This window comes from Cetorhinus maximus, chromosome 3 (assembly GCF_964194155.1).
Source record: "Cetorhinus maximus chromosome 3, sCetMax3.hap1.1, whole genome shotgun sequence".
Classification (NCBI taxonomy): Eukaryota; Metazoa; Chordata; class Chondrichthyes; order Lamniformes; family Cetorhinidae; genus Cetorhinus; species Cetorhinus maximus.
In genome coordinates this window covers 183,083,846-183,107,987 of record NC_135881.1, presented here as the reverse complement: position 1 = coordinate 183,107,987, position 24,142 = coordinate 183,083,846, and the positions used below count along the sequence as shown (strand labels likewise).

Here is a 24,142-nt window from a genome sequence, read left to right as displayed (position 1 = left end):
AAAGTAATGGGGGCTATAGTTGCAGTAACTCTTCAGCTGCAGCATGATTTGCAAATGGAGCACAGGCAACATAGGAAGCAGTGTACAGGGGAATGAGGAAGAGGGCACTCAATAGATGGTCCGTAACCCACCAAGGAGCACTTTCACCTCAGCCTGGAGCAGTGCGTGAGGCGCCTCCATTTCACCAAGCAGGTGGTAACTGAACTGTGTGACCTCCTACCAGCCACCCCGAGGGGGCACAGTGGGGCAAGGCCATTGCTTCCAGTGGTCACCAAGGTTACCATCGCCCTAAATTTCTCCACCAGTGGACCCTTCCAGGTAGGAGTAGGTGACATTAGCAATATCTAACAGCTTGTCATCCCTTGCTGCATCAGGGACGGGACAGAGGCCTTGTATAGAAGAAGTTTTGGCTTCAACATCATCTCACCGATAAGCCAGAAGTAGGAGGAAATAGCATGTGGATTTACCAGGCTAGCGGGATTCCCAATGGCTCAGTGTGCCATGCAATCGATGGTCTGCACATGGCTCTACAGGCCCCACATGTTAACGGGGATGTTTCACAACCACAAGGACCATCACTCCATCAACATCCAGTTGGTGTGCAATCATGCCCAAAGATCTTGTCAACGAATGCCTGCTATCCTGGCAACAGACCTGATCATCATCCTGCAGCATTCAGCTGTCCCTGCTGTCTTCAGTGTGCCATGAAGGGCCAGAGGCTGGCTGCTGGCTGACAAGGGATAGCCACTTTACACCTGGCTCATGACTTTTCTCTGCCACCTGACAATGCGTGAACAGCAATGTGAATCATGCAGCAATCAGGAGCATTGGGGAGCAAACAACCCACCCTCTGCAAGAACAGTTTTGCTGCTTGGACCACTCTGGAGAGCATCTTTTCAAGATCATGGTGGCCTGCTGCATCCTCACTATCATGAAGCCGCCCTTTGGAGGCCACCTTGGGGGAAGGAGAAGGAAGGGAAGAGGCAGCTAGGAGCCTTCACTCTGGCCGAGCTATCTGTGAGCATATACTCAGATTCTGGTTCCCCTGAGATCTCATCCCCACATCACATTTGCTCCATTATTCTCCACATTTCAATTAATTTGTTATGGACCATCACAGCATCCTCTTGGCCAAAGTCCTGAAATAAAAAGCCACCAACAAAAAAAACCCATAACAACTTTATCCGACAACACTTATATCCGACGCATAGAAAACCGAACTATTCATCCTTATGCATTCCCTTAGTGCTTGGCTCATGGGTACATATGCCTGGCTTAGTGCTACCCCAGTGGCTACAGCATGACTGGCATGACTGCAGATGGCCTAGCAGGACAATTTTGAGCTGCTCTGGGTGGGTCCTTCTTTGAACTGTAGCACCTCAGCATAGGCAATAGCATTGTGGAATGACTGGCTGAGAGACAACAGCAAGGACACTCGTGAAGTGGCAGTAGTGGGAGCACAAATGCTATTGTCTAGAATGAGGACAGCAGGCACTCGTACCATGCAACCATTACCACTTGTCCAGGGTGACACCTCAGAAATCCTAGTAATCTGTTGTGGCACAGACTGCTGGACTTTTGTGAACATCTGCATGCCCCTCTGAGTACTGGTAACCGTAGCCATAATGGTGACAGTCTGAGTCTACATGGGCCTCATAAGCTCAGTCTGAGCTTCCACTGCAGCTTCCAGGATGTCAACACTGAGACATTGGGTTGCTACGTCTGTGCTGCAATAAAAGCTGAGACATCGGCCACCAGATGTCAGATCACAGCTGAGTCTGCAAGTGCTCCCATTGAGTTGGCCACCATTTCCAAGATGGAAAGGATATGCTCCAAGCTTTTTGTGAATCCCTGTGCCAAGTTACTGTCAGGTTCCTCCATGCTCCTTGACAGTGACCTGAGGCTCTGCAACATGATACACCAAGCATCTTGTTGAGCATACCCATTAGCGGTCTCCTATTCATTGCACCATCGAAATCCTCAGCTGAGTCCTCTGCAGCAGAACTCATCCAGGAAACTAGCAAAGCAGCTATCTCTTCCCCCTTGACCTCGTTGCAACCCACTCATATTCGGTGACTCAACATGTGCTGATCCCAACTGCCCTCTAAGGTACGTGCAGTGCCAGTTTCTGACCTGATGGCTGTGAGTGTCAGGTAAAAGTGACAGTGCTACTTCATCAGAGGACTGGCATAGCTCTCACCCTTCATAATAAAGCTACAGCAATTGGCCAGGAGGCAATTCTTGGGTCTCTGAAAGCAGAAATACAGAAGGGGAGGGTTGAGGGAAAGGAAGTAGAGCGGGGTGGAAAGTAAGAGGCCTATGGTCAAAGGAGCTGCAGCCTGCACTTCATGCTGTATAGCAGGATGTGAGTGAGATGGGGCATAAGGCAAGAACATAGCGTCACCTGAATGTTCTCGGTGATGCCGGATGAAACAGCCTCAGTCACAGCCATGACATGGAGCACCATCTTGTCCAGAGGGCTCAAATGATGCAGACGTATCTATCCCTCATTGGTTCTTGTTGCTCCCTGCGGTCATGGAACGCCAGGTCCTTTCAGAAAGTGCGAAGAATGAGGGTGTTGCAATTTGTTTGGATGATGTGCTTGCCATGGATGAATAGCTAGAGGTACATAGAAGCAGCATGGGTGTGAGGCTGGAAGCATTGGGAAGTGTGTGAGAATGAGGTGGAGCATATGAATGTTAGGCATGAGTCCTGATTGCTGGTGGGTGAGTGAAGTGGTGTGGTGCATTGAGCAGTATGAAAGTTTGTTTGTGCAGTGGGTGGAAGATATTTTTTAAAAATGCATTTGCTAGCCTTGATCACCAATGTGGGTCCATTGAACTTTTTTCAGCACTGCAGCCAAGTCCTCAGGGCCTGACTTTGGGAATTGACCACCCTGGCACGTGCTCCCATACCCTTCTCAGAGTGCATGCTCCACGAGGCCCCCTGCCCCTGTGGAAACATTGCTCTTGATCCTTTCGATCTCCATAACAAAAACATTCAGGGCCGCATATGAAACCCTGGGAACTCTCTCTCTAGTGTGTTGCCCCAATTGCCATCGTTTACCTTCTAACCAAGCCTTCCTGAAACTGTTGCAGCAGCTCCTGTTGCATGAGTACAACTGTCCTTTAAGAATGACAGGCTGCCCTTAAATGCATCGTGCTAGCCATGCACACTGTTGAGCATGCAGCAGGGTTTAATGCTGGACTGTTTGCTACAATCATTGAAATGAGCAGGCAGTATGACATCTGTGTGCTGCCTGCTTCAATGGGACTGGCTGTGAGGTAATCATGCACCACAATCCCAGGCCTTGTTGAATTTTGCCCCTTTAACTCCCAGGCCTCGTTTCCACACTTGGGCTCAGACACCCGCCTGAACAGCGCAGGAATCACTGCTTGGACAGCAGGTCAGAGCAGGTATTCAGGCAGCTAACAGCATATGCCAGAATATTATGCTCTGGTTTAACCCACTGTTAAGTGTAAAACTCCTTTGCCAGTTCTACATTGAGTTTAGCGAAGCAATTGATCTATTTTATGTTTAGATAACATACCAATCTTTGTTTGAATTTAAACAAAAGCTTGACAGTTAACTGTTCCCTTCTGCATTCTCCATGCATCTCCATCAATCAGAATCCACTTGCCAACCAATCAGCACTCTCTTCTCATGCAGTATAAATTGTTCCCTTTGAGATTTGCTATTCTTGCAAATCATCTGACCTGATGAGTGCAAGGTGAAAAGCATGTCTCTTTTTTCAGCAACACTCAAGTTCTGTACTACCAAGCGACTATTTGTGTACTAATCTTAGAGCCATTGACAATTATTTTATGGAAATATTTGACCTTTCAATATTCAGCTTTACTTATAATTAAAATTGACTTACAGTCAACCATGCATTCTTCAGATTATCTGGTAATTCACATTTTAAAATCACATTCACATTTTAAATGGGTTCAATATCTCTAAGGAGGCTGTATTAGAGAGGCTGACTGTACTTAAAGTTGATTAGGCACCAGGACTGGATGTGATACATCTGAGATACTGAGGGAAGTGAGGGTGGAAATTGTGGAGGCACTGGTCATAATTTTCCAATCCTCCTTAGATACTCAAACGGCGCCAGAGAATTGGAGAATTGCAAATGTTACACCCTTCTTAAAAAAGGGTGTCAGGATAATCCCAGCAACTACATGCCAATCTGTTTAACCTCAGTGGGGAGGCTTCTAGAAACAATGATTGGGACAGTATCAATAGTCTCTTGGGCAAACGTATGTTATTAAGGTAAATTTGTTAAGGGCAAGTTATGTTTAACTAACTTGCTTGAGTTTTTTGATGAGGTAACAGAGAGGGTTGGTGAGGGTAATGCTGTACAGGGACTTCAAGAAGGCATTTGATAAAGTGCCACACAACAGACTTGTGAGCAAAGTTTGAGCCCGTGGAATAAAAGGGACAGTAGCAACAAGATACAAAATTGCCTGAGTGACAGGAAGCAGAGAGTAGTGGTGAATTTTTTTTTGGACCGGAGGAAGGTTTATAGTAGAGATCCCCAGCAGTCGGTTTTAGGACCCCTGGTTGTCTTGATATATATTAATGACCTAGATTTTGGTGTACAGGGCACAACTTCAAAATTTGCAGATGACACAAAACTTGGAAGTATTGTGAACCGTGAGGAGGAGAGTGTTAAGCTTCAAAAGGACACAGACAGACTGATAGAATGGGCAGACAAATGGCAGATCATATTTAATGCAAAGAAGTGTGGTGATTCATTTTTGTATGAAGAATGGGGAAATGCAATATAAAGTCTACAATTCTAATAGGGCTGCAGGAGCAGAGGCACCGAGGGGTATATGTGTATAAATCATTGAAGGCGGCAGGGCAGATTGAGACCATGATTAATAAAGCATACGGGATCCTGCGCTTTATAAATAGGGCCATAGAGTACAAGAGCAAGGAATCTATGATAAACCTGTATAAAATACTGGTTTGGCCTCAACTGGAGTATTCCATCCAGCTCTGGGCACTACACTTTACAAAAGATGTGAAGACATTAGAGAGGGTACAGAAAAGATTCACGCGAATGGAGGCTGGAACTGTTCTCCTTGGAGAAGAGAAGATTCAGAGGAGATTTGGTAGAGGTATTCAAAATCATGAGGGCTCTGAACAGAGTAGATAAGGAAGAATTGTTCCCATTGGTAGAAGAATCCAGAACCAGAGGACACCAATTTAAGCTGATTGGCAAAAGAGGCAATGGCAACGTGAGGAAAAACTTTTACACAGTGAGTTAGGATCTGAAATGCACTGCCTGAGAGTGTGGTGGAGGCAGATTCAATCATGGCTTTCAAAAGAGAATTATATCATTACCTGAAGAGGAAAAATTTGCAGGGCAATGGGGAAAAAGTGGGAGAATGGCACTAAGTGAATTGCTCTTGCAGAGAGTCAGTATAGACACAATGGACCGAAATGCCTCCTTCTGTGCTGTAACCATCTATGATTCTATGATTTAGCACTAAATTTCCACTTTGCTACTTTACTTACATTTTAATTCACACTATCAGATAATTCAATTTGGTTTAGTGCAGAAATGACTGATTATCAGAGCTATACTGTACTATTCTCTATCTGAGGAATCGTAAATTTTTGCACTTCATCTTGAGATCTAGTTGAACCTTTAACCCACTGGTCAAGTTCTGTTCTGGATTTTATTGCGGTTCTGATTTGTGCTTCCCCAATACATTCCTGTTTTACTCAACCTATTTCATTTTCATTCTTCTTTACAGCAGCCATGCCTCTTCCTGATGTAATGTTCTGCGCTCAGCAGATTGAAATCCCACCTGAGTTTCCAGACATTCTAAAGCAGTTTACAAAGGCTGCCATCCGGACCCAGCCACGCGATGTTCTTCAGTGGTCTGCTGCGTGAGTAAAACCTATACATCACCTAACAAGTTCAAAACTACAACTATTTTTGTATTGAGAAACAAAAAGGTGAAAAGCTAAGGTTGAAAAGAGTATAAGAAAAATAGAAATTGCTGGAAATATTCAGCAGCTCAGTCAGCATCTGTGGAGGTTAACCTTTCAGGTCAATGACCATTCATCGGAACTGGATAAAGTTAGAGATGTAACAGGTTTTAAACAATGCAACTACCCAGCAGGTCAGGCAGCATTTCCTTCCCTTCTTCACATTATTGGTGGTTGTGCCTTCAGCTGCCCATACCTCACACCCTGGAAATCTTTCCCTGAACTTCACCTCTCCACCTCCAACTCCTCCTTTAAGACCCTCCTTGCAAACCACCTCTCACCATTCTGAATATCTTCTCTTTTGGCTCATTGTCTGTTTCTGTCAGATAAGGCAACTGTGAAGCATCTTGGGACTTTTATGAACATTAAAGGCATTATATAAAGGCAAGTTATTGTTATTTTAACTTTCAACGTGACAGTAACTGAGTCGTTAGTTACCTCTCGAATGAATAGTCTACTGCTATGACCCTCATATTTGTATAATTTTAATAAATACTGTAGACTGAGAAACTGCTTTACCAGTGATTGGTAACCATACTGATGCAGGCATATTCCTTGAAAATATGTAGCTCCCTTTCATTGTTTGCTTATATATTATAATAAAATAAACTTAATGTACATGGATTGCTTGTACATTTGAAGCATTTAATATGACACACATTGTAAGGAACACATTTAAGTTATGCCCCAAAGTTTGTTTTTGACTGGATTTTGCTTCAGAGGCAGTGAATACGTCACAGCTTCTTGCTGGTCATCGTTTGAGGCTGAACCAAACTGATGCATTCCGACTTGATCCAGAGCCTGAGCTGCCGACCCGACATCCTCTCCGCCATCAAGACAGCCTGCGTCCATCTCTGTAACATTGCCCATCTCCTTCCTTGCCGCAGCTCATGTACCGCTGAAACCCACATCCATGCCTTTATTACCGCTAGACTTGACTATTCCCGTGTTCTCCCGGCTGTCCTCCCACCTTGCACATTCCATAAACTGAAACATATCCATTTTCATTTCCCTATAACCTAACTCACATCAAGTTTCATTCAATCGTTTACCCTTCGCTCATTGAGGCAATGCCTTGAATTTAAAGTTCTCATATTTGTTTTCAAATCCCTCTATGATCTGTCTCTCCCTATGTCTATAATCTTCTCCAGAGCTACAACTCTCCCAGATCTCAGTACTCCTGCAATTTTGGTTGGCCATTTATATGACCGAATCTGAGCTGGTAGACATTAGTTAGTACTATGATGTCATAGAAACATAGAAAATAGGAGCAGGAGTAGGTCATTCGGCCCTTCAAGCCTGTTCCGCCATTCATTATGATTACGGCTGATCATCCAACTCAATAGCCTGCTCCCACTTTCTCCCCATACCCTTTGATCCCTTTCGCCCAAGAGCTATATCTAACTCCTTCTTGAAAACATACAATGTTTTGGCCTCAACTACTTTCTGTGGTAGTGAATTCCACAGGCTTGCCACTCCCTGGGTGAAGAAATTTCTCCTCATCGCAGTCCTAAATGGTCTACCCTGTATCCTCAGACTGTGACCCCTGGTTCTGGACTCCCCCACCATTGGGAACATCCTTCCTGCATCTACCCTGTCTATTCCTGTTAGAATTTTATAGGTTTCTATGAGATCCCCCCTCATTCTTCTGAACTCCAGCAAATATAATCCTAACCAACTTAATCTGTCCTCATATGTCAGTCCTGCCATCCCAGGAATCAGTCTGGTAAACCTTCGCTGCACTCTCTCTATAGCAAGAACATCCTTCCTCAGATAAGGAGACCAAAACTGCACACAATATTCCAGGTGTGGTGTCACCAAGGCCCTGTATAATTGCAGCAAGACATCCCTGCTCCTGTACTCGAATCCTCTCGCTATGAAGGCCAACATACCATTTACCTTCTTTACCGCATGCTGCACCTGCATGCTTACCTTCAGTGACTGGTGTACGAAGACACCCAGATCTCATTGCACATTCCATTCTCTCAATTTATAGCCATTCAGATAATAATCTGCCTTCCTGTTTTTGCTACCACAGTGGATAACCTCACATTTATCCACATTATACTGCATCTGCCATGCATTTGCCCACTCACTCAGCTTGTCCAAATCACACTGAAGCATCTCTGCATCCTCCTCACGGCTCACCCTCCCATCCAGCTTTGCATGTTCAAACAACAACAATAACTTGCATCTATCTAGTGCCTTTAACATAGAAAGCCATCCCAAGGTGTTTCACAGAGGCGAGTGGAAAAAACAGGTGAAAGAGTAATCAGGAGGGGCGAGGTGCATTTAAAGGAAGCCCTTGAAGGAATAGTGGCTGGTGGAGAGATAATGAGATTAATGGAGGGAATTCCAGAGCATGATGCTTAGGTAACTGGAAGCATGACTACCAACGGTGGGAGAAGAGAGATCACAATGAAAGCTCACAAATGGTTAGCTTAAGTCTTATAACCATTAAAATAACTTTAACACTGCACCTTTCCTGGAAGAGGGACAGCCATTGATGAACCATCTTTGAACTTATTAAGAGCAACATTGGCAATAACAGCCCCTCTAACCCACCTTTGCTTACAATATCAATAGTAACTTTAGAGAGAGAAGATATAGAAAATGCATAAAAAAGTTCTATTAAAAATGTTTCCTTGTTGCGGGCATTATAAGACAATGCTTTCATGGCTATCCCAGCAGATTGCTATGTGGTGGTGGCGTGTTACTGTTCATTCTGCCTGAGTTGCTGTGGCAACCTGTACTTTCACACATGTTGTAGTCTGGAACTATGGATAGTGATGGCAGAGGCTTGAACTTTCTTTCCATTGCATGGCTGACCAGGAATCTTTCATGGTCTTACTACCTGCCATTGGCTTGTGTTGGAAGGATTTGTGGGTTTATATTCAACAGGTTGACCTGTTTGGCCACATTATGAACGAACCTTCCCTGGCCATCAAGTCCTGGAGTGGGACTTGAACCCAGAGCTTTTGGCTCAGAGGCAGGGATGCTACCTGCTGCACCACAAGACCTCCTCATATTGCTATGTAGCTGTGGCTAATGTGACTGTTGTTGATTTAGGTATTTTTCAGCATTGTCTAAAGGTGAAACCCTTCCAGTGAAGGAGCGATATGAAATGCCAGTGGCAACTCAGAAAAATAACACTGGCCTTACACCGGGGCTTCTAAAGATTCTGCACAATCAGGTATTATGCTAGAAAGTTAAATGATACTCTTCAAGGCTCCTGTTTAAAATCTGAAATACTCCACATTCACTGCTGAAAAGGACCATTATTCCGTGCTTGCTTTTATACTTGGTAAGCGTTCCCAGTTACTATTTCTAGCACCTGGAGCCTGAATCAATGGATTTTCTGTGGAATAATAATTACTGTGGGATTCAATTTATTTGCTTGCTCCTTTATAGATTTGCAGGTGGGATATAATGATCCCAATGGTGGAAATTGCTGGTGAGATCAGATTAAAACTGGTTTGATGGAACAAAATAGGTACTGAAGCAGATCATGCTTGGCAGCAATGAAGCAAGAATGTTGCCCATTTGTGCCCTTCCATCATTCTTCAGCATTTTAGTTACTCCCAGTGTGGCTTTAGTGCACTGGATAGGACCATGGTTATAGTTTGGAGGGATGTCTGCTATTTCATCACTGCAGGGATGTTCAGATCATTGTGTGCCAAGGATCTTCAATTTACTTCTCATCCAAATTTAAAAGGAAGCCTGGTTGACTCGTCACCCCAGTAAAAGCTTTGTCCCTGAGAACACATCTGTAGATAGTGGAAATAGTGAAGATGATCTGGTGAGGCAGGGGCTAAGGGGGTGGAATGTGAGGGAGGGACAGGGTTTGACAGTATAGGCACAAGAAATGAGACAAATGAGGTTTGAAAGTCTTGCGTTGATCACGGGTAAGAGAAAAGCTCAGCAGAATACTTGAGATGCCTTTCAGAGTTTGGGGAGTCCGGGGACTCAAATGAATATTGGTGATGTTTCCCAGCCCTGAATTAGGTGCTCTGTATCTTCATTGTCAGAATTTCAGTTCTAAATTTAGAACCATTGTCAGGAGTTCTTCTTTAATGGATGGTGTTGAACAGAGAAGGGTGGTTGAGGTCAGAATATTGAGCTCAATAAAGAAACTACATGCTCTAGTAGGATAAGATTAAGTGGGCTGAAGGGCCTTCTTTCTCTGAACCTATCTCATGATTAATAGAACACCTCAGTAGATTAAAGGAATTTTTATGTTTTTGGTTATCAGGTTTGCTTTGTCCAGCAAATGAGAGCTGCGCCCTTGATATTAACACATTAGTTGGTGCTTGAAACAATACAGGCAGAGAGACTGATTGACTGAACAAACACTGGTGGTTTATTGGAACTAAGAACAGAGCAGTAACATAATGTGTGCTTCTTCAATCACCTCTAGCTCTAGGCTTACAGTTATCCAAGTAGCCTACACTGTATACCAATTGGTCGAGTGGTCAATTAACAACATTCTGTTAAAGGTACATAGCAATCCACTTTACCACAGGAATGTTCCTTCTTTGTAATTTTGATATGCCCGTGAGGCCCATGAGATATATTTGTAGTAGTTATGTTAGATTGCTATTAAATATGAGCTGACTTATGGTTAATGGTTGTCAAGATGTTTAAATGTTGTTATACTGAAGCTCAGTATCTGAAAACATTGTGATTATGTACCTTAGCTCTCCCCAAAGAACTTTGTTGAAGAGGAAGAATTGGTGGAAAAATGGAAAGGTCTAGGATTGCCAATTCAACAACTGAAAAGCATTCTGCATCTGGGCAATTTTGAGAATGAGATTGAGTGGATGAAATTCCTGGCACTTGCTTGCAGTGATTTGGGTGGGGTATGTATAATTTTGTAAACTGTTTATAGCTTTACAGCTAACACTGATCTTAAATTTCCAAAACAGTGAAGTTATAAGTCAAATAGTCAATGAAATATTCATTGCACATTAATAGAGTATCATATTGTACATTATTTGTTGCAGTTCTCAATTTCCCTGGTATTAGGTTGTATGAATAAGCAAACAAAACAGTGCAGAGCTCCAAAACATAGCACGAATTGAAGTGGTAGATACACTGTTTGTAATAAGCGTACTGTAGTAAGTCATTTAGTATGAAAGCCATCTGTGGGGCTTTTCTGATAGAGATTGCCAGTTTAATGTCAGTCAATACTAAATTATAGAGCCTTTAACATTGTGCACTAAGGACTGGGTTGAGACAGTCATCATTCATTACATTAACGACCTTGACAATCATCAATAAGAAGAGAATTTCAGGACAGGTCTCAAATAGCAGCCGAAAGGTCAAGACAAGTATTTTTGTCACCCCTCAGTCAACAGGTGCTTGCATTTATATATGACCTTTTGAAGTAGAAAAATGATCTCAAGACACATTACACAGAGGAAATAAATAGAATAAAAGCGCTGGTGCCAAGTCTTGGGGGCTGAATTTTGTGGCCTCCTTCCCAGCAGGAACGGGGCAGTAGGGTCCTGAAAATAGAGTGAAAGAACTGCCCCTGCCTGCCTCTATTTTGCCAAGATCCTCTGAATAGGCAGCCCAGGTGACTGCCTGAGGGTGCTAGCACACAGCCATTTAAAATATTTAAATCTGAGTTATCAAACTATCTCAATCGAAACTCATTCCCTTTTTGAGCTGAGACCACAAAAGGCTCTGCCACCAATGGTAGGACAAAGGGACAGGGATGAATATAAGACTGGAAAAGGTTACAGAATTGAGCAAGGCTACAGAGGGGGTTGTGTTTTTTTTTAAATTTAATGCATTGGAGGACTGGGACCCATTGTAGGTCAGTAATGAGAGCAGTGATGGACAAGCAGTGCAGGATGAAGGCAACTGAATTTTGAACAGTTAGAATTTCTGGAGAGTGGAAGATGGGAGGTCAGTAAGGAGGACATTGGAGAAATTGAGGCTGGAAATGAAAAATAAAAGCATGGTTAAGGGTTTCAGTGGCAGAGGGTCTGAAGTAGGGTCAGAAGCTGGCAATATTGTGATAGTGGAAGTAAGCAGAATTTGTGATGGATAGGGTGTGAGGTTTGAAGCTCAACTCTTGATTGGAAAGAATACCAAGATTTTATTGAGTCATCCTGTTCAAGCTGCCAAGGAAGGGCTCAGTCTTGGTGGCAAACAGCCAACAATGTATGGGAGGGTCAAAGATGGAAGCTTCAGTCTTTGGACGATTTGGCTAGGAGGCAGTGGCATTGTCACTGGACCAATATTCCATAGACCAGGGTAATGCTCTGGGGACCTGAGTTCGAACCCCACCACAGCAGATGGTGAAATTTGAATTCAATAAAAATCTGAAATTAAAAGTTTGAAGATGATCACAAAACCATTGCTGATTGTTGTAAAAACCCATCCATCTGCTGTCCTTACCAGGCCAGAGCATGTGACTCCAGACCCACAGCAATGTGGTTGACTCCTAAATGCCCTCTGAGCAAGGGCAATTAGGAATGGACAATAAATGCTGGCGTAGCCAATGATGCCCACATCCCATGAACGAATAATAATAACTTTTTGATTCATCCATAACTAGACAAGGTGTCTGACAACATAGACGTGGTCCCAGGATTGATGAAAATGGTGATGGAATAGAGTCGGGTTATTTGCGCAGGTATTGAAGATGATCCTACGCCAAAGATGATGCTACCCAGGGGCAGGTGGTAGATAGATCAATGGCAGACTTCAGGGGTGATGGTATGGGTGCAAGAAGAGAAGCCATTGCTACAGAGACGCTGGCTGTCTTTGGATAGGTGGAAGTGTCTCAACATGAGGATTGTCCCAGAGAGCTAGGTAGAGGAGAGGAAATGAATGAGGATAGTGAGATCAATCACTAGAAATGCTACAAAGAGAGTAAGGAGGGATAACGCACTGTAGCTACAGTCACAGAAAATGTCATATTTACCTTGGCCATAGTGCCCATGGTGTTGTGAGTAAGACAGAAACTAGACTGAAGGATTCGCATAAGCATTTTTGTGAGGTACACATGGAGCTGGAAACTGCATTGACTGATTCATAATTTGGCACCAAATGGTCCCGATTTGACAGCTTGTCAGAATATTGGATTTACCTGTTGGAGGGTATTCTTCAGGCACATTGTTACACTGGTTAAGGGAAACTTTACTTTAGATCTTAATGGTCTACTTCAGTTTTGCTCAGTTGGTAGCAGTCTCACCCTGGTTCAAGCCTCACCACAGACTTGAACAGATAATCTGGGTTGACATTTAAATGCAGAACTGAGAGATTGCTGCATTGTTTGGCTTGCTGTCTTTAGATGAGACATTAAACCTTTGTAGATGGGTAAAAGTTATTCAAAGAAGAGCAGGGAGTTCTCCCAGTATCCTGGTCAGCATCCTTCCCTCAGCATTGCAAATAACAGATTATATACTATTTATTCATTTATGCTGTGCACAAATTTGGCATGTACATTATTTGTAAAGGGCTTTGAGATGTCGTGAGGGAACGAAGTGTGATATGCAAATTCAAGTTTGTTTGTTCCTCATTGCAGGAAAAAAGAATTTGTGGGAAGTTGAAGAATATTTTTTCATTATTGTTTCAAGTGTATTTTAGATAATTTGTTAGGTACAGCAATGTTTTTCACCCTTTATAAGTAGTCTAACCACCTTCAATGCAAGACCATGCTCATGCTGCCCAGTCATATTGTAGGGCAACTCAGGGTAGTAACGCCAAGACTCCTTGTGGCCCGAAGTGGATATTACGTCTTTCTCATGCGCACTCAAGCTCTTCAATCTTTTTGAAAATAGACTAGGAAATGCATAGCGAGAGGAAGCCAGATACAAATCATGAAACCACTTTATGTCACAGGCAGACAGCAAATGTAATCAAATGGCAAACTGATTCAACTAACATTACATAAAAATATAAGAAATAGGAGCAGGAGTAGGCCATTCACCCCTTCGAGCCTGCTCCGCCATTCAATAAGATCATGGCTGATTTGATTGTGGCCTTAACTCCACTTCCCTACCTGCACCCGCCACCCTCCCCTCCACTTCATAAACTTTGGCTGCCTTGTCAATCAAAAATCTGTCTAACTCAACCTTGAATATATTCAATGACCAGACTCTGCTGCTTGCCATAGAACCATCCTCATGAGAACAAGAAGCATAATTTAAATACACCACACTATCTTTATTAGAGGGCTTGCATAACCTTTAATTGTCAGCCTTTTCAATTCTGACTTACTCTGGCCTTAGGATCAACAAGTTTCCCCTTTGAAGGCTAGGATTACTCCCCTAGATCTAGATGGGTGGAGACTCCTGTGTCTCTGAGTTCTGCTCTGTGCACCCAACTAGTGGGAGAGTTGTCCCTGTGAACTCTTACCTGTCCAATGATATGCCAGTAGGTCTATCAATAAAAGCAGCCACTCTCCTTGTAACTCTCTTGAGTCCAAACCAAATAAATTAAATTAACAAATCAGGGGACAAATTAAAAGGCAGCCCCTTAAAGGGAAACTACAAAAACAAAATACAACATTTAAAGGAAACTTATAAACATTAAACCAAAGTGTGATTTAAGGGGTCAATAAAGCCGCAAAAATGCAAGCACCTTGGGAGCCCGTGAACCGACACAACCTACGGTTGTATGGGACTGCTGTGTGCAACAGCCTCCACTCCAGGTCTCCGATGGAAAGTGGGAGGACACCCCTATAGAAGGCCCCCCACTGAGGATCTACGCCACCAGACGCCAACTAGGCACAACAGGGCGTGTCCGGGTGAGGAGCGAGGCAAGGAAGTGAAGGGTGTGCTGCAGCAGCCCATGTAGGAAACCCCTCATGCTAAAGGGCACCAAGCGCATTTTCGCGAGGCAACTCAGGTTGCAGGGCTGCGGCTCCTGAGGGAGCGTTCGGACTTTGGGGCCAATGTGGAATTCCATTTGACTAGGGGCATGCTCAGACAGAAGACCACCACACACCTGCACCACCTCGAGACCCAGAATGACGTCGGGGCTGAGCATGACCACCCTAAGGTCATGGATGGCATTAGCCGTGAGCTGGATGCCCAAAGACGCGTGATGTGCCAACTCCATCCCACTCCTCCGCCGCCCAGCACGTCCCCGATCCTGGTCACCCCAGCAGCCCAGCCCTCCTCTCCGCCAGCCACCGAAAGAGGCAGAGGTGTGGATTCCTGAGCAGCGGCTCTCTGACGATAGCCACTACACCTGACGGCGGGGAGCTGCAGCAATCATGTTCCATACTTTGATCAGGTCCTGGTAAAAGACGGGCAACACCTGCAAGGAGCCACGAAGGCCCCTCAGGTCTACAAACAGGAGCTGCATGTCATAATTCAGGCTGTGCACTTGGCGGAAAAAATGCATCGTTAGGGCACACCATCTCGGAGGGGGCTCAACGTAAAGGTATCACTGCAGAGTTCGAAGGCAGAAAGTCGGCACACCAGCGCATGACCGCACTCCCTAGACAGCGGTTTTCATGTCGTTCCACCAGATTTCAGCATGAAGCAACCACGACAGGACTTAAACCAGCAATCTTTTGATAGTATCATTACAAGCATTGTAGTCAGTCACCTTATCCATTAGACCACGCCGCCATTCACATTCTTTGTAGGTGTACGGTTTTCCAAAAAAAACCTTGCTGTTCTCGAAATGAATAGAGGAAACCAGTCTTACTAGGCCATGGATGGAGCAATTTGCATTTAGATGGCACTTTTCACAATCGCAGAATGTTCCAAATCACTTCACAACCATTGAATTAGTTTTGAAATTAAGTCATCAATGTTATGTTCCAGTTGGAAGCACCAGATGGAGCTGTCAGACATTTGCTATTTGTAGTTAAATGTTTACTATTCAAAGCTACAATAAGGTGAAACAGAAGTAAATGACCAGGTAGTACTTCTGAAAAAAAGATAATCTTATCTAGTCCATTGATGCAGCTGTTGGTTAGGTACTATGGTTCCCCCAATGAACTTAATTACAGATTGACACTGTCTTATACAGCCTTTCAAGGAAATTTGCCAGTTTTTCAGTCCCTTATCAGATGAACAAGTTGTATGCACAGCAGGAATGGGAATTTTAATAAGCACAACATAAGGATAATATTGTGCAGGGAAGGAGGGGTGGAAATCTTGTTCACCGGGTGGGAGGGGGAGACTTTGCATGTGTAAATTACATTTACCTTTGAATTTCCTGAGCTAAAAATTCTCTTTTGAGAGTTCTCTTTTCAGTACAAAGGAGCTCTCCATAACCACTCTGCCATTCACAGTGCTTTTTAAAAATATTACCTCCTTTCTGGTGGGAAAAGACCCATTCTATTCTCAGAGTTACTCTTCAAAAGTAATTGTTTTAAGACCCAAGATCGACAATTGCTGTGCCTTCTGTTCAAAATTCAGTTAAATAGAATGTTCTTTTTTTATATACGATATAGAACTTTCATGTTTGCTACTTTAACACAAACACTGATTTAAATCTCCATTTCTACAATTTGCTGTTCAGCAGTCAGAGTTTTCCACACCATGGGCAGAATTGTTGTCCCCATGTGGGGATGAATATGGAGGCGAGTGGGTGTGAACATTTGTACCCTTGGCTGGCTTGCCAGTTTGTTGGCACCACCCCATCCCTGGGCCATTTTCCCAGAGGCATGATGGAGATCAGAAGGGCGACCTGCCCGCAAGTAGTGGGTAGCCAATTGAGGTGAGTAAATGGCTGATTAAGGCCAATTGTCAGAGGCCTAGGGCTCTCTGAGGCATCGGGAATAGGCTAACTGCCTGAAAACAGCCTCTCAGCAGCAGACCAAGGGGACCAGTGCTCCAGGCCGGCTTTGAGGCCTTCCCCGCCTGCCTGGCTGCAGCCGCGGCCACATGCTGCCCTGTAAAGGGGATTCCCCCTCCACAATGGTGTCCTGGCTGTTGTGGCCATTTTTGTTTAGTTTAGAAGTTTTAATAGTTGCTGTGAAAGGGTGCTTCAAGATGGTGACATTTTTCTCTCTCTTTCTTACCTGAAACAACAGGCTGCTACTCCTGGTGGAGGGACTCCTATTGGCCAATACGGGTGTCTGTATTCCAAACAGTGCAGGCGGGGGACCCCAATTTGACCCTGACATCAGCATACTGACCCAAAATCGTACAGTGAAGCCATCAATAAATGTCATGCAGAGCAACGGGGCGGTCCCAAAACTGAGCCCTGAGTTAGTCCACTAGTCAGAGATAACTCACACCATGATTGAAATGACCTTCTCTTACCTATTCGTCCAATTAGCATCCAATGTATAGATTCTTGGAACCTCTGTTCCAAAGTAGGAACAAGTGAGACTTGGAAAAAAATCTGCTAAGGTCGGGGCTCTACTGAGAATTTGCTTGCACCATATTAGCATGCACAGCAGATCCTTATTTTAGCACACTATTTGTCAAACAATATGAGTTGCACATTATAATGAGATTTTCCATTATAGTTCCCACCAGTTACACCACCCTTGCTTATCACAGACTGCCGTCTATATCAGGCAAATGCTGCTAACCTTTAGTCAGCACCACAGGAGTTAATTACAAAGGCACTGCTTGTAACATTTGGCATGTGTTGATTTCAGGCAAAGTTGGGTCTTCAAGCAGTTGTCAGCTGTTCACACCTGGTTAAAGTGCGATTACTTTGGTGACAAGATTCTAAATGCAACTGCTAACGACTGAGAGAGAAGGCAATGTGGTTGACATTTTAAATACCCTTGAAATGGCCAACAAAGCCACTCAGCACGAAGCCTATAAGGAATGAAACCGGATGGACCACTTGGCATTGACTTAGGCAATGGAAACGACAACAGCAAACCCAGTCCTGCAAAGTCCTCCTTCCTAACATCTGGGGGCTTGTGCCAAAATTGGGAGAGCTGTCTCACAGACTAGTCAAGCAACAGCCTGACATAGTCATACTCACGGAATCGTAACTTACAGATAATGTCCCAAATACCACCATCCCTGGGTACGTCCTGCCCCACTGGCAGGACAGACTCAGTAAAGGTGGCAGCACAGTGGTATACAGTCGGGAAAGAGTTGCCCTGGGAGCCCTCAAAATCAACTGCAGACCCCATGAAGCCTCATGGCTCAGGTCAAACATGGGCAAGGAAACCTCCTGCTGATTAACATATGCCACCCCATTCAGCTGATGAATCAGTATTCCTCCATGGTGAACACCACTTGGGGGAAGCACTGAGGGTGGCAAGGGCGCAGAATGTACTCTGGGTGAGGGACTTCAATGTCCATCACCAAGAGTGGCTTGGTAGCACCACTACAGACCAAGCTGGCTGAGTCCTAAATGACATAGCTGCTAGACTGGGCCTGCAGCCGATGGTGAGGGAACTAACGAGGGAAAAACATACTTGACCTCATCTTCACCAACCTGCCTGCTGCAGATGTATCTGTCCATAACAGTATTGGTAGGAGTGACCACCGCACAGTCCTTGTGGCGACAAAGTTCCGTCTTCACGTTGCGGATACCCTCCATCATGTTGTGTGGCACTACCACAGTGCTAAATGGAATAGACTTCAAACTGATCTAGCAGTTGGGCTTCCATGAGGTGCTGTGAGCCATCAGCAGCAGCAGAATTGTACTCAACCACAATCTGTAACCTCATGGCCGGCATATCCCCCATTCTACCATTACCACCAAGCCAGGGGATCAAACCTGGTTCAATGAAGGGTGCAGGAGGGCATGCCAGGAGCACTACTAGGCATAGCTAAAAATGAGGTGTCAACCTGCTGAAACTACATAACAGGACTACATGTGTGCCAAACAGCGTAAGCAGCATGCGATAGACAGAGCTAAGTGATTCCATAGCTAGTGGATCAGATCAAAGCTCTGCAGTCCTGCCGCATCCAGTCATGAATGGCGGTGGACAATTAAATGACTCACTGCGGGAAGAGGCTCCACAAATATCCCCATCCTCAATGATGGAGGAGCCCAGCACATCAGTGCAAAAGATAAAGTCTGAAGCATTTGCAACAAACTTTAGCCAGAAGTGCTGAGTGAATGATCCATCTTGGCCTTCTCTGAAGGTCCCCAGCAGCACAGATGCCAGCCTTCAGCCAATTCGATTCACTCCACGTGATATCAAGAAACGGCTGAAGGCACTGAATGCTGCTAAGACCAAGGGCCCTGACAATATTCCAGCAATAGTACTGAAGACTTGTGCTCCAGAACTTCCCGCGCCCCTGCCAAGCTGTTTCAGTACAGCTGCAACCTGGCTATGTGGAAAATTGCCCAGGTATGTCCTGTACACAAAAACAGGAAAAATCCAACCCGGCTAATTACCAACCCATCAGTCTACTCTCGATCATCAGTAAAGTGATGTAAGAGGTCAACAACAGTGCTATCAAGTGGCACTTGCTTAGTAATAACCTGCTTACTGACGCTCAGTTTGGTTTCTGCCAGGGCCTGACCTCATTAGTGCCTTGGTTCAAACATGGACAAAAGAGCTGACCTCCAGAGGTGAAGTGAGATCGACTACCCTTGATATCAAGTCAACATTTGACCGAATGTGGCATCAAGGAGCCTTTGCAAAACTAGAGTCAATGGGAATCAGGGGGAAAACTCTCCACTGGTAGGAATCACAAAGGAAGATGATTGTGGTTGTTGGAGGTCAGTCATCTCAGCTCCAGGACATTACTGCTGGAGTTCCTCAGGGTAGTGTCCTAGGCCCAACCATCTTCAGCAGCTTCATCAATGACCTCCTTCCTTCATGAGGTCAGAAGTGGGGGTGTTCGCTGATGATTGCACAATGTTCAGCACTGTTTACAACTCCTCAGATACTGAAGCAGTCCATGTCCAAATGCAGCAAGACATGGACCATAACCAGGCTTGGGCTGACAAGTGGCAAGTAACATTCGCACCACACAAGTGCCAGGCAATGATCAACTCCAGCAAGAGAATCTAACCATCGCCTCTTAACATTCAATGACATTACCATCGCCGAAGCCCCTACTATCAACATCCTGGAGGTTACCATTGACCAGAAATTGAACTGGACTAGCCATATTAATACTGTGGTTACAAGAGCAGGTCAGAGGCTAGGAACCCTGTGGCAAGTAACTCACCGCCTGACTCCCCAAGGCCTGTCCACCATCTACAAGGCAGAAGTCAGGAGTGTGATGGAATACTCTCCACTTGACTGGATGAGTGCACCTCCAGCAACACTCAGGAAGCTTGACACCGTCCAGGACAAAGCAGCCTCGTGATTGGCACCCCACCCATAAACATTCAGTTCCTCCAACACCTATGTACAGTGGCAACAATGTGTACCATCCTCAAGATGCACTGCAGGAACTCACCAAGGCTCCTTAAACAGCACCTTCCAGATCCAGGACTGCTACCATCTAGAAGGACAAGGGCAGCAGATGCATGGAAGCACCACCACCTGCAAGTTCCCCTCCAAGCTACACACCATCCTAGCTTGAAAATATATCACTGTTCCTTCACTGTCGCTGGGTCAAAACTTGAAACTCCCTCCTTAACAGCACTGTGGGTGTACCTACACTACATGGACTACAGCGGTTCAAGAAGCCAGCTCACCACCACCTTCTCAAGGGCAATTAGGGATGGGCAATAAATTCTGGCCTAGCCAGCAGCGCCAACATCCCATGAGTGAATATTTTTAAAAATTTCAAAAACGACACTAATTACTGCTTGTAGTAGGCAAATCACATTCATGCCAGTGTGCCTGATTATTAAAGCTGGGGGCTGTATTTGAGAAAAACATGTATTTTTCAGGCAGTTTACTTTCTCACCCTCCCCAAATCTTCTCATGCCATAAACAAACACTCTTCCCCCAAGTGGGAGACAGATATCATCTTCCAGATCGCCGGTTTGTCCGCAAGCATGACCCAGACCTCCCTGTCGCTTGTCATTTCAACACACCACCCTGCTCTCAAGCCCACATGTCCGTCCTTGGCCTGCTGCAATGTTCCAGTGAAGCTCAATGCAAACTGGAGGAACAGCACCTCATCTTCCGACTAGGCACTTTACAGCCTTCCGGACTTAAAATTGAGTTCAACAACTTCAGGTCATGAACTCTCTCCTCCATCCCCACCCCCTTTCCAATCCCCCTTAGGCTTTCCACCACAATTAGGGTGATGGAGCAGGAACCTCTGGGAAAATTCACCCGCCAACCAGCAATTGTAAACTCCGGTTTAACAGCAACAATTTAAGATTCTAAATGTTTGTTTCCCCCTCAGTGTTGACTCATTACTGGGTTTAATTGTCTCTGCTTGGTCCCAGCAATTATGTGTAATCTTTGACACACAATCACACACACACACACACACAAACACAAACCTGAGGTTGCTAGATAGCAATTAAGAAGTAATGAAAGCAAAATACTGCGGATGCTGGAAATCTGAAACAAAAATAGCTGGAAAAACTCAGCAGGTCTGACAGCATCTGTGGAGAGGAACACAGTTAACGTTTCGAGTCCGTATGACAATTCATCAGAAGTAATACTGGCTGAGGCCAATTGTTTTGCTTCTGCTACCATTCCAGCAGAGATCAGCCATTGGGAAAGGCTCTTTTAATTTTTTTTGAAACATCAACAGCTTAAAAGCCTTGTAGAGATTAATTCCAATTGCTGCTCTTTTCATTATCTGTGTTTCATTGATTGATATTTTATAGGGAGTAAAATGTAATTGTCAGTTCCATCAGTGGAGAGTGCAGTAGAAGCAATGTGCCAACAACACAAAGCAGAAAGTCCTAGCTTCCCCAGTGTAATTCCTTGTGCAATGATTTAGTATTTTGGCTGCATTTTTGAGAGGGGGGACAGCTGGCAGAATCAGGATGAGTGCTTCTGAGAAAGAGGAGGAAAATCAGATGCAGAACTATGAAGGACTGTTCTTGTGCAGCAGCTTTGGTCTTGGAGCAGGTCATTGCATCCCCACTTGGCCAGGGATGTTTTGATAACGACACACCAGCATCTTTTTTGGGGGGGGGGGGGGGGGGGGGGGGCGGTGCGGGGGGTAGTCTAGAACAAGGGCACATAACCTTAACATTAGAGCTAGGCCATTCAGGGAATGAAAGATTTATTCACAGAAAGGGTAGTGGAAATCTGGAACCATCTCTCCCAAAAAAGCTGTTGAGGCTAAATCAATTGAACATTTCAGTACTGAGATTCATAGGTTTTGCTTAGCAAAATGTATTAAAAGATATGGAACAAAATCAGATAAATGGAATTGAGATGCAGATTCTCCATGCTCTCGTTGAATGCTGGAACGAGCTTGAGGAGCAGATTGCCCTACAATCTATTTCTATGTTCCAAGAGGAATGGCTGGAAAATAATTAAGATAACAACTTCCAGCAGTTTGAATGAACCTGCACAAAATACTTAGCAATTGATATTTATGTCAAACGTATATGACTAAAACAGAATAAGGATGAGGAAAGGGAGTGAAATGCGGTTTTAAGATATGTAAGACTGTGTGGATGGAGAGTTAGAAAGCAGAAGAGACTGAATCAGACAGAATGAGAAGAGCCACCAGAACGTGAGCAATTTCCAAAAGGAAAGATCTGAGAAATAACAGCAGGGCCCAGCAAAGTCTTGTGGTCTTGTAGCGTTCTGCCTCTGGGCCAGAAGCTCCGAGTTCAAGTCCCACCCCAGGACTTGATGGCCATGGAAGGTGCGTTCATAATGTGTCCAAACAGGTTGATTATGAAGCTGGAACTCCTTCCAACATGCACCAATGGCAGGCAGTAAGAGCAGGAGAGATTCCTGGTCAGCCATGTGATGGAAAGCAAGTCAGAGCCTCTACCATCACTATCCATAGCTCCAGACTACAACATGCATGTGAAAGTGCATGTTGCCACAGCAACTTGGACTCCCTGAGTGATCTGCAATACTCCACCACCCCAGCAAACAGAGCTGAAACATGAGAAATTTCCACTTTGAGGACTGAAAGCTATTGTCTTCCTGATCTAACAATGCTAAGGCATTGGAAGTTCACTGTAGGTTATAAATAGTAACAGCAACACTGGGCATCACATTTTAAGAGAGGGTGCAGAAGAGATTTACTAGACTGGCTCCAGAAATGAGGGATTTCAGATACATGGAGAGATTGGAGAAACTTGGATTCCCCTTCTAGCAGAGAAGGTTAAGAGGAGAATTGATAGAAGTGTTCAAAATGATAAAGGGTTTTGACAGAGTACCTAAGGAGAAACCTTTTTCACTGGCATAAGGTCAGTAACCAGAGGGCACAGATTTATGGTAATTGATGAGGAGTGAGGAAACATTTGTTACAATCTGGAATGCACTGCCTGAAAGGGTAGCGGAAATTCCTTAAATTCAGAAAACTCGGTCAAGCAGTAGAGGGGGCTGGAAAGCATATTTTTAACCAAAGTGTTTCAGCATTACTAAAAAAAATCTAAACCCTATAATGTTTCATTTCCCCCCTTTATAAATAGCTACAAATTTACAATAACACATATGTGCTAACAGGAATGGGGCAGGGAAAACAAAGCGCTAGAGCTACATCACCAAAACAATATATAAAATGGAAGTTCCAGAACATTAGAGCATGGGGACTAGGCATTCTGGAACTTGTTTAATCCAAAAAGAAATTGGTGTCTTTTTTTATTCTCTAGTCTCCGTTTTCATGGGGTAGAATCAGCTGATAGTTCGTTGTTTAAGAATTTTGCACAGTTCTCCCCAAGTGACTCTCTTCCCCACCTGGTTCTACAAATTCTGGCTGCATTGTTCTCATTCTGGCTCTATCGTCAGTCCTCAACCAAGGGGAGACTTGAATGCACATCATGTGCAATAAAACAGATGGGTCAGGACAACAACATTGCACAGAATGTCTAAAAGGGGCAGTGCCCCAGGTGAACATTCTTTGGAAGATAACTAATAATGCTATTGATACATGGAAATAAAATGGTTACAATCTTCCCTATTCTTCATGATTCAAGCATTTTCTCCATTAGGGCAGTTTTGCAAAGCACAGAGCCTTGCCAGTGAACACTGCAGTCTTGCCAGTGAACACTGCAGTCCTGCCAGAACCATAACCGTTAGTCAATCACATCATTTGTAAAACTAATTATTTCAAATTTGAACTAAAGATTTATAAGATGATTGCTAACAATGTTGTAATTATACTTGCTCCCATGC

General features: G+C 44.3%; 1 protein-coding gene across 2 annotated transcripts in view; it reads left to right on the top strand.

Moving 5' to 3' along the window:
• The window catches only part of ropn1l (rhophilin associated tail protein 1-like), a 71,161-nt gene that overhangs the window by 3,823 nt on the left and 43,196 nt on the right, over window positions 1-24,142 (top strand). For both annotated transcript variants that reach the window (XM_078539369.1, XM_078539370.1), the window contains exons 2-4: window positions 5,772-5,907; window positions 9,079-9,202; window positions 10,707-10,868. In XM_078539369.1, coding sequence (XP_078395495.1) covers window positions 5,777-5,907; window positions 9,079-9,202; window positions 10,707-10,868 — 417 coding nt within the window. In that variant the 5' untranslated portion in view covers window positions 5,772-5,776. The remainder of the gene's footprint in view (window positions 1-5,771; window positions 5,908-9,078; window positions 9,203-10,706; window positions 10,869-24,142) is intronic.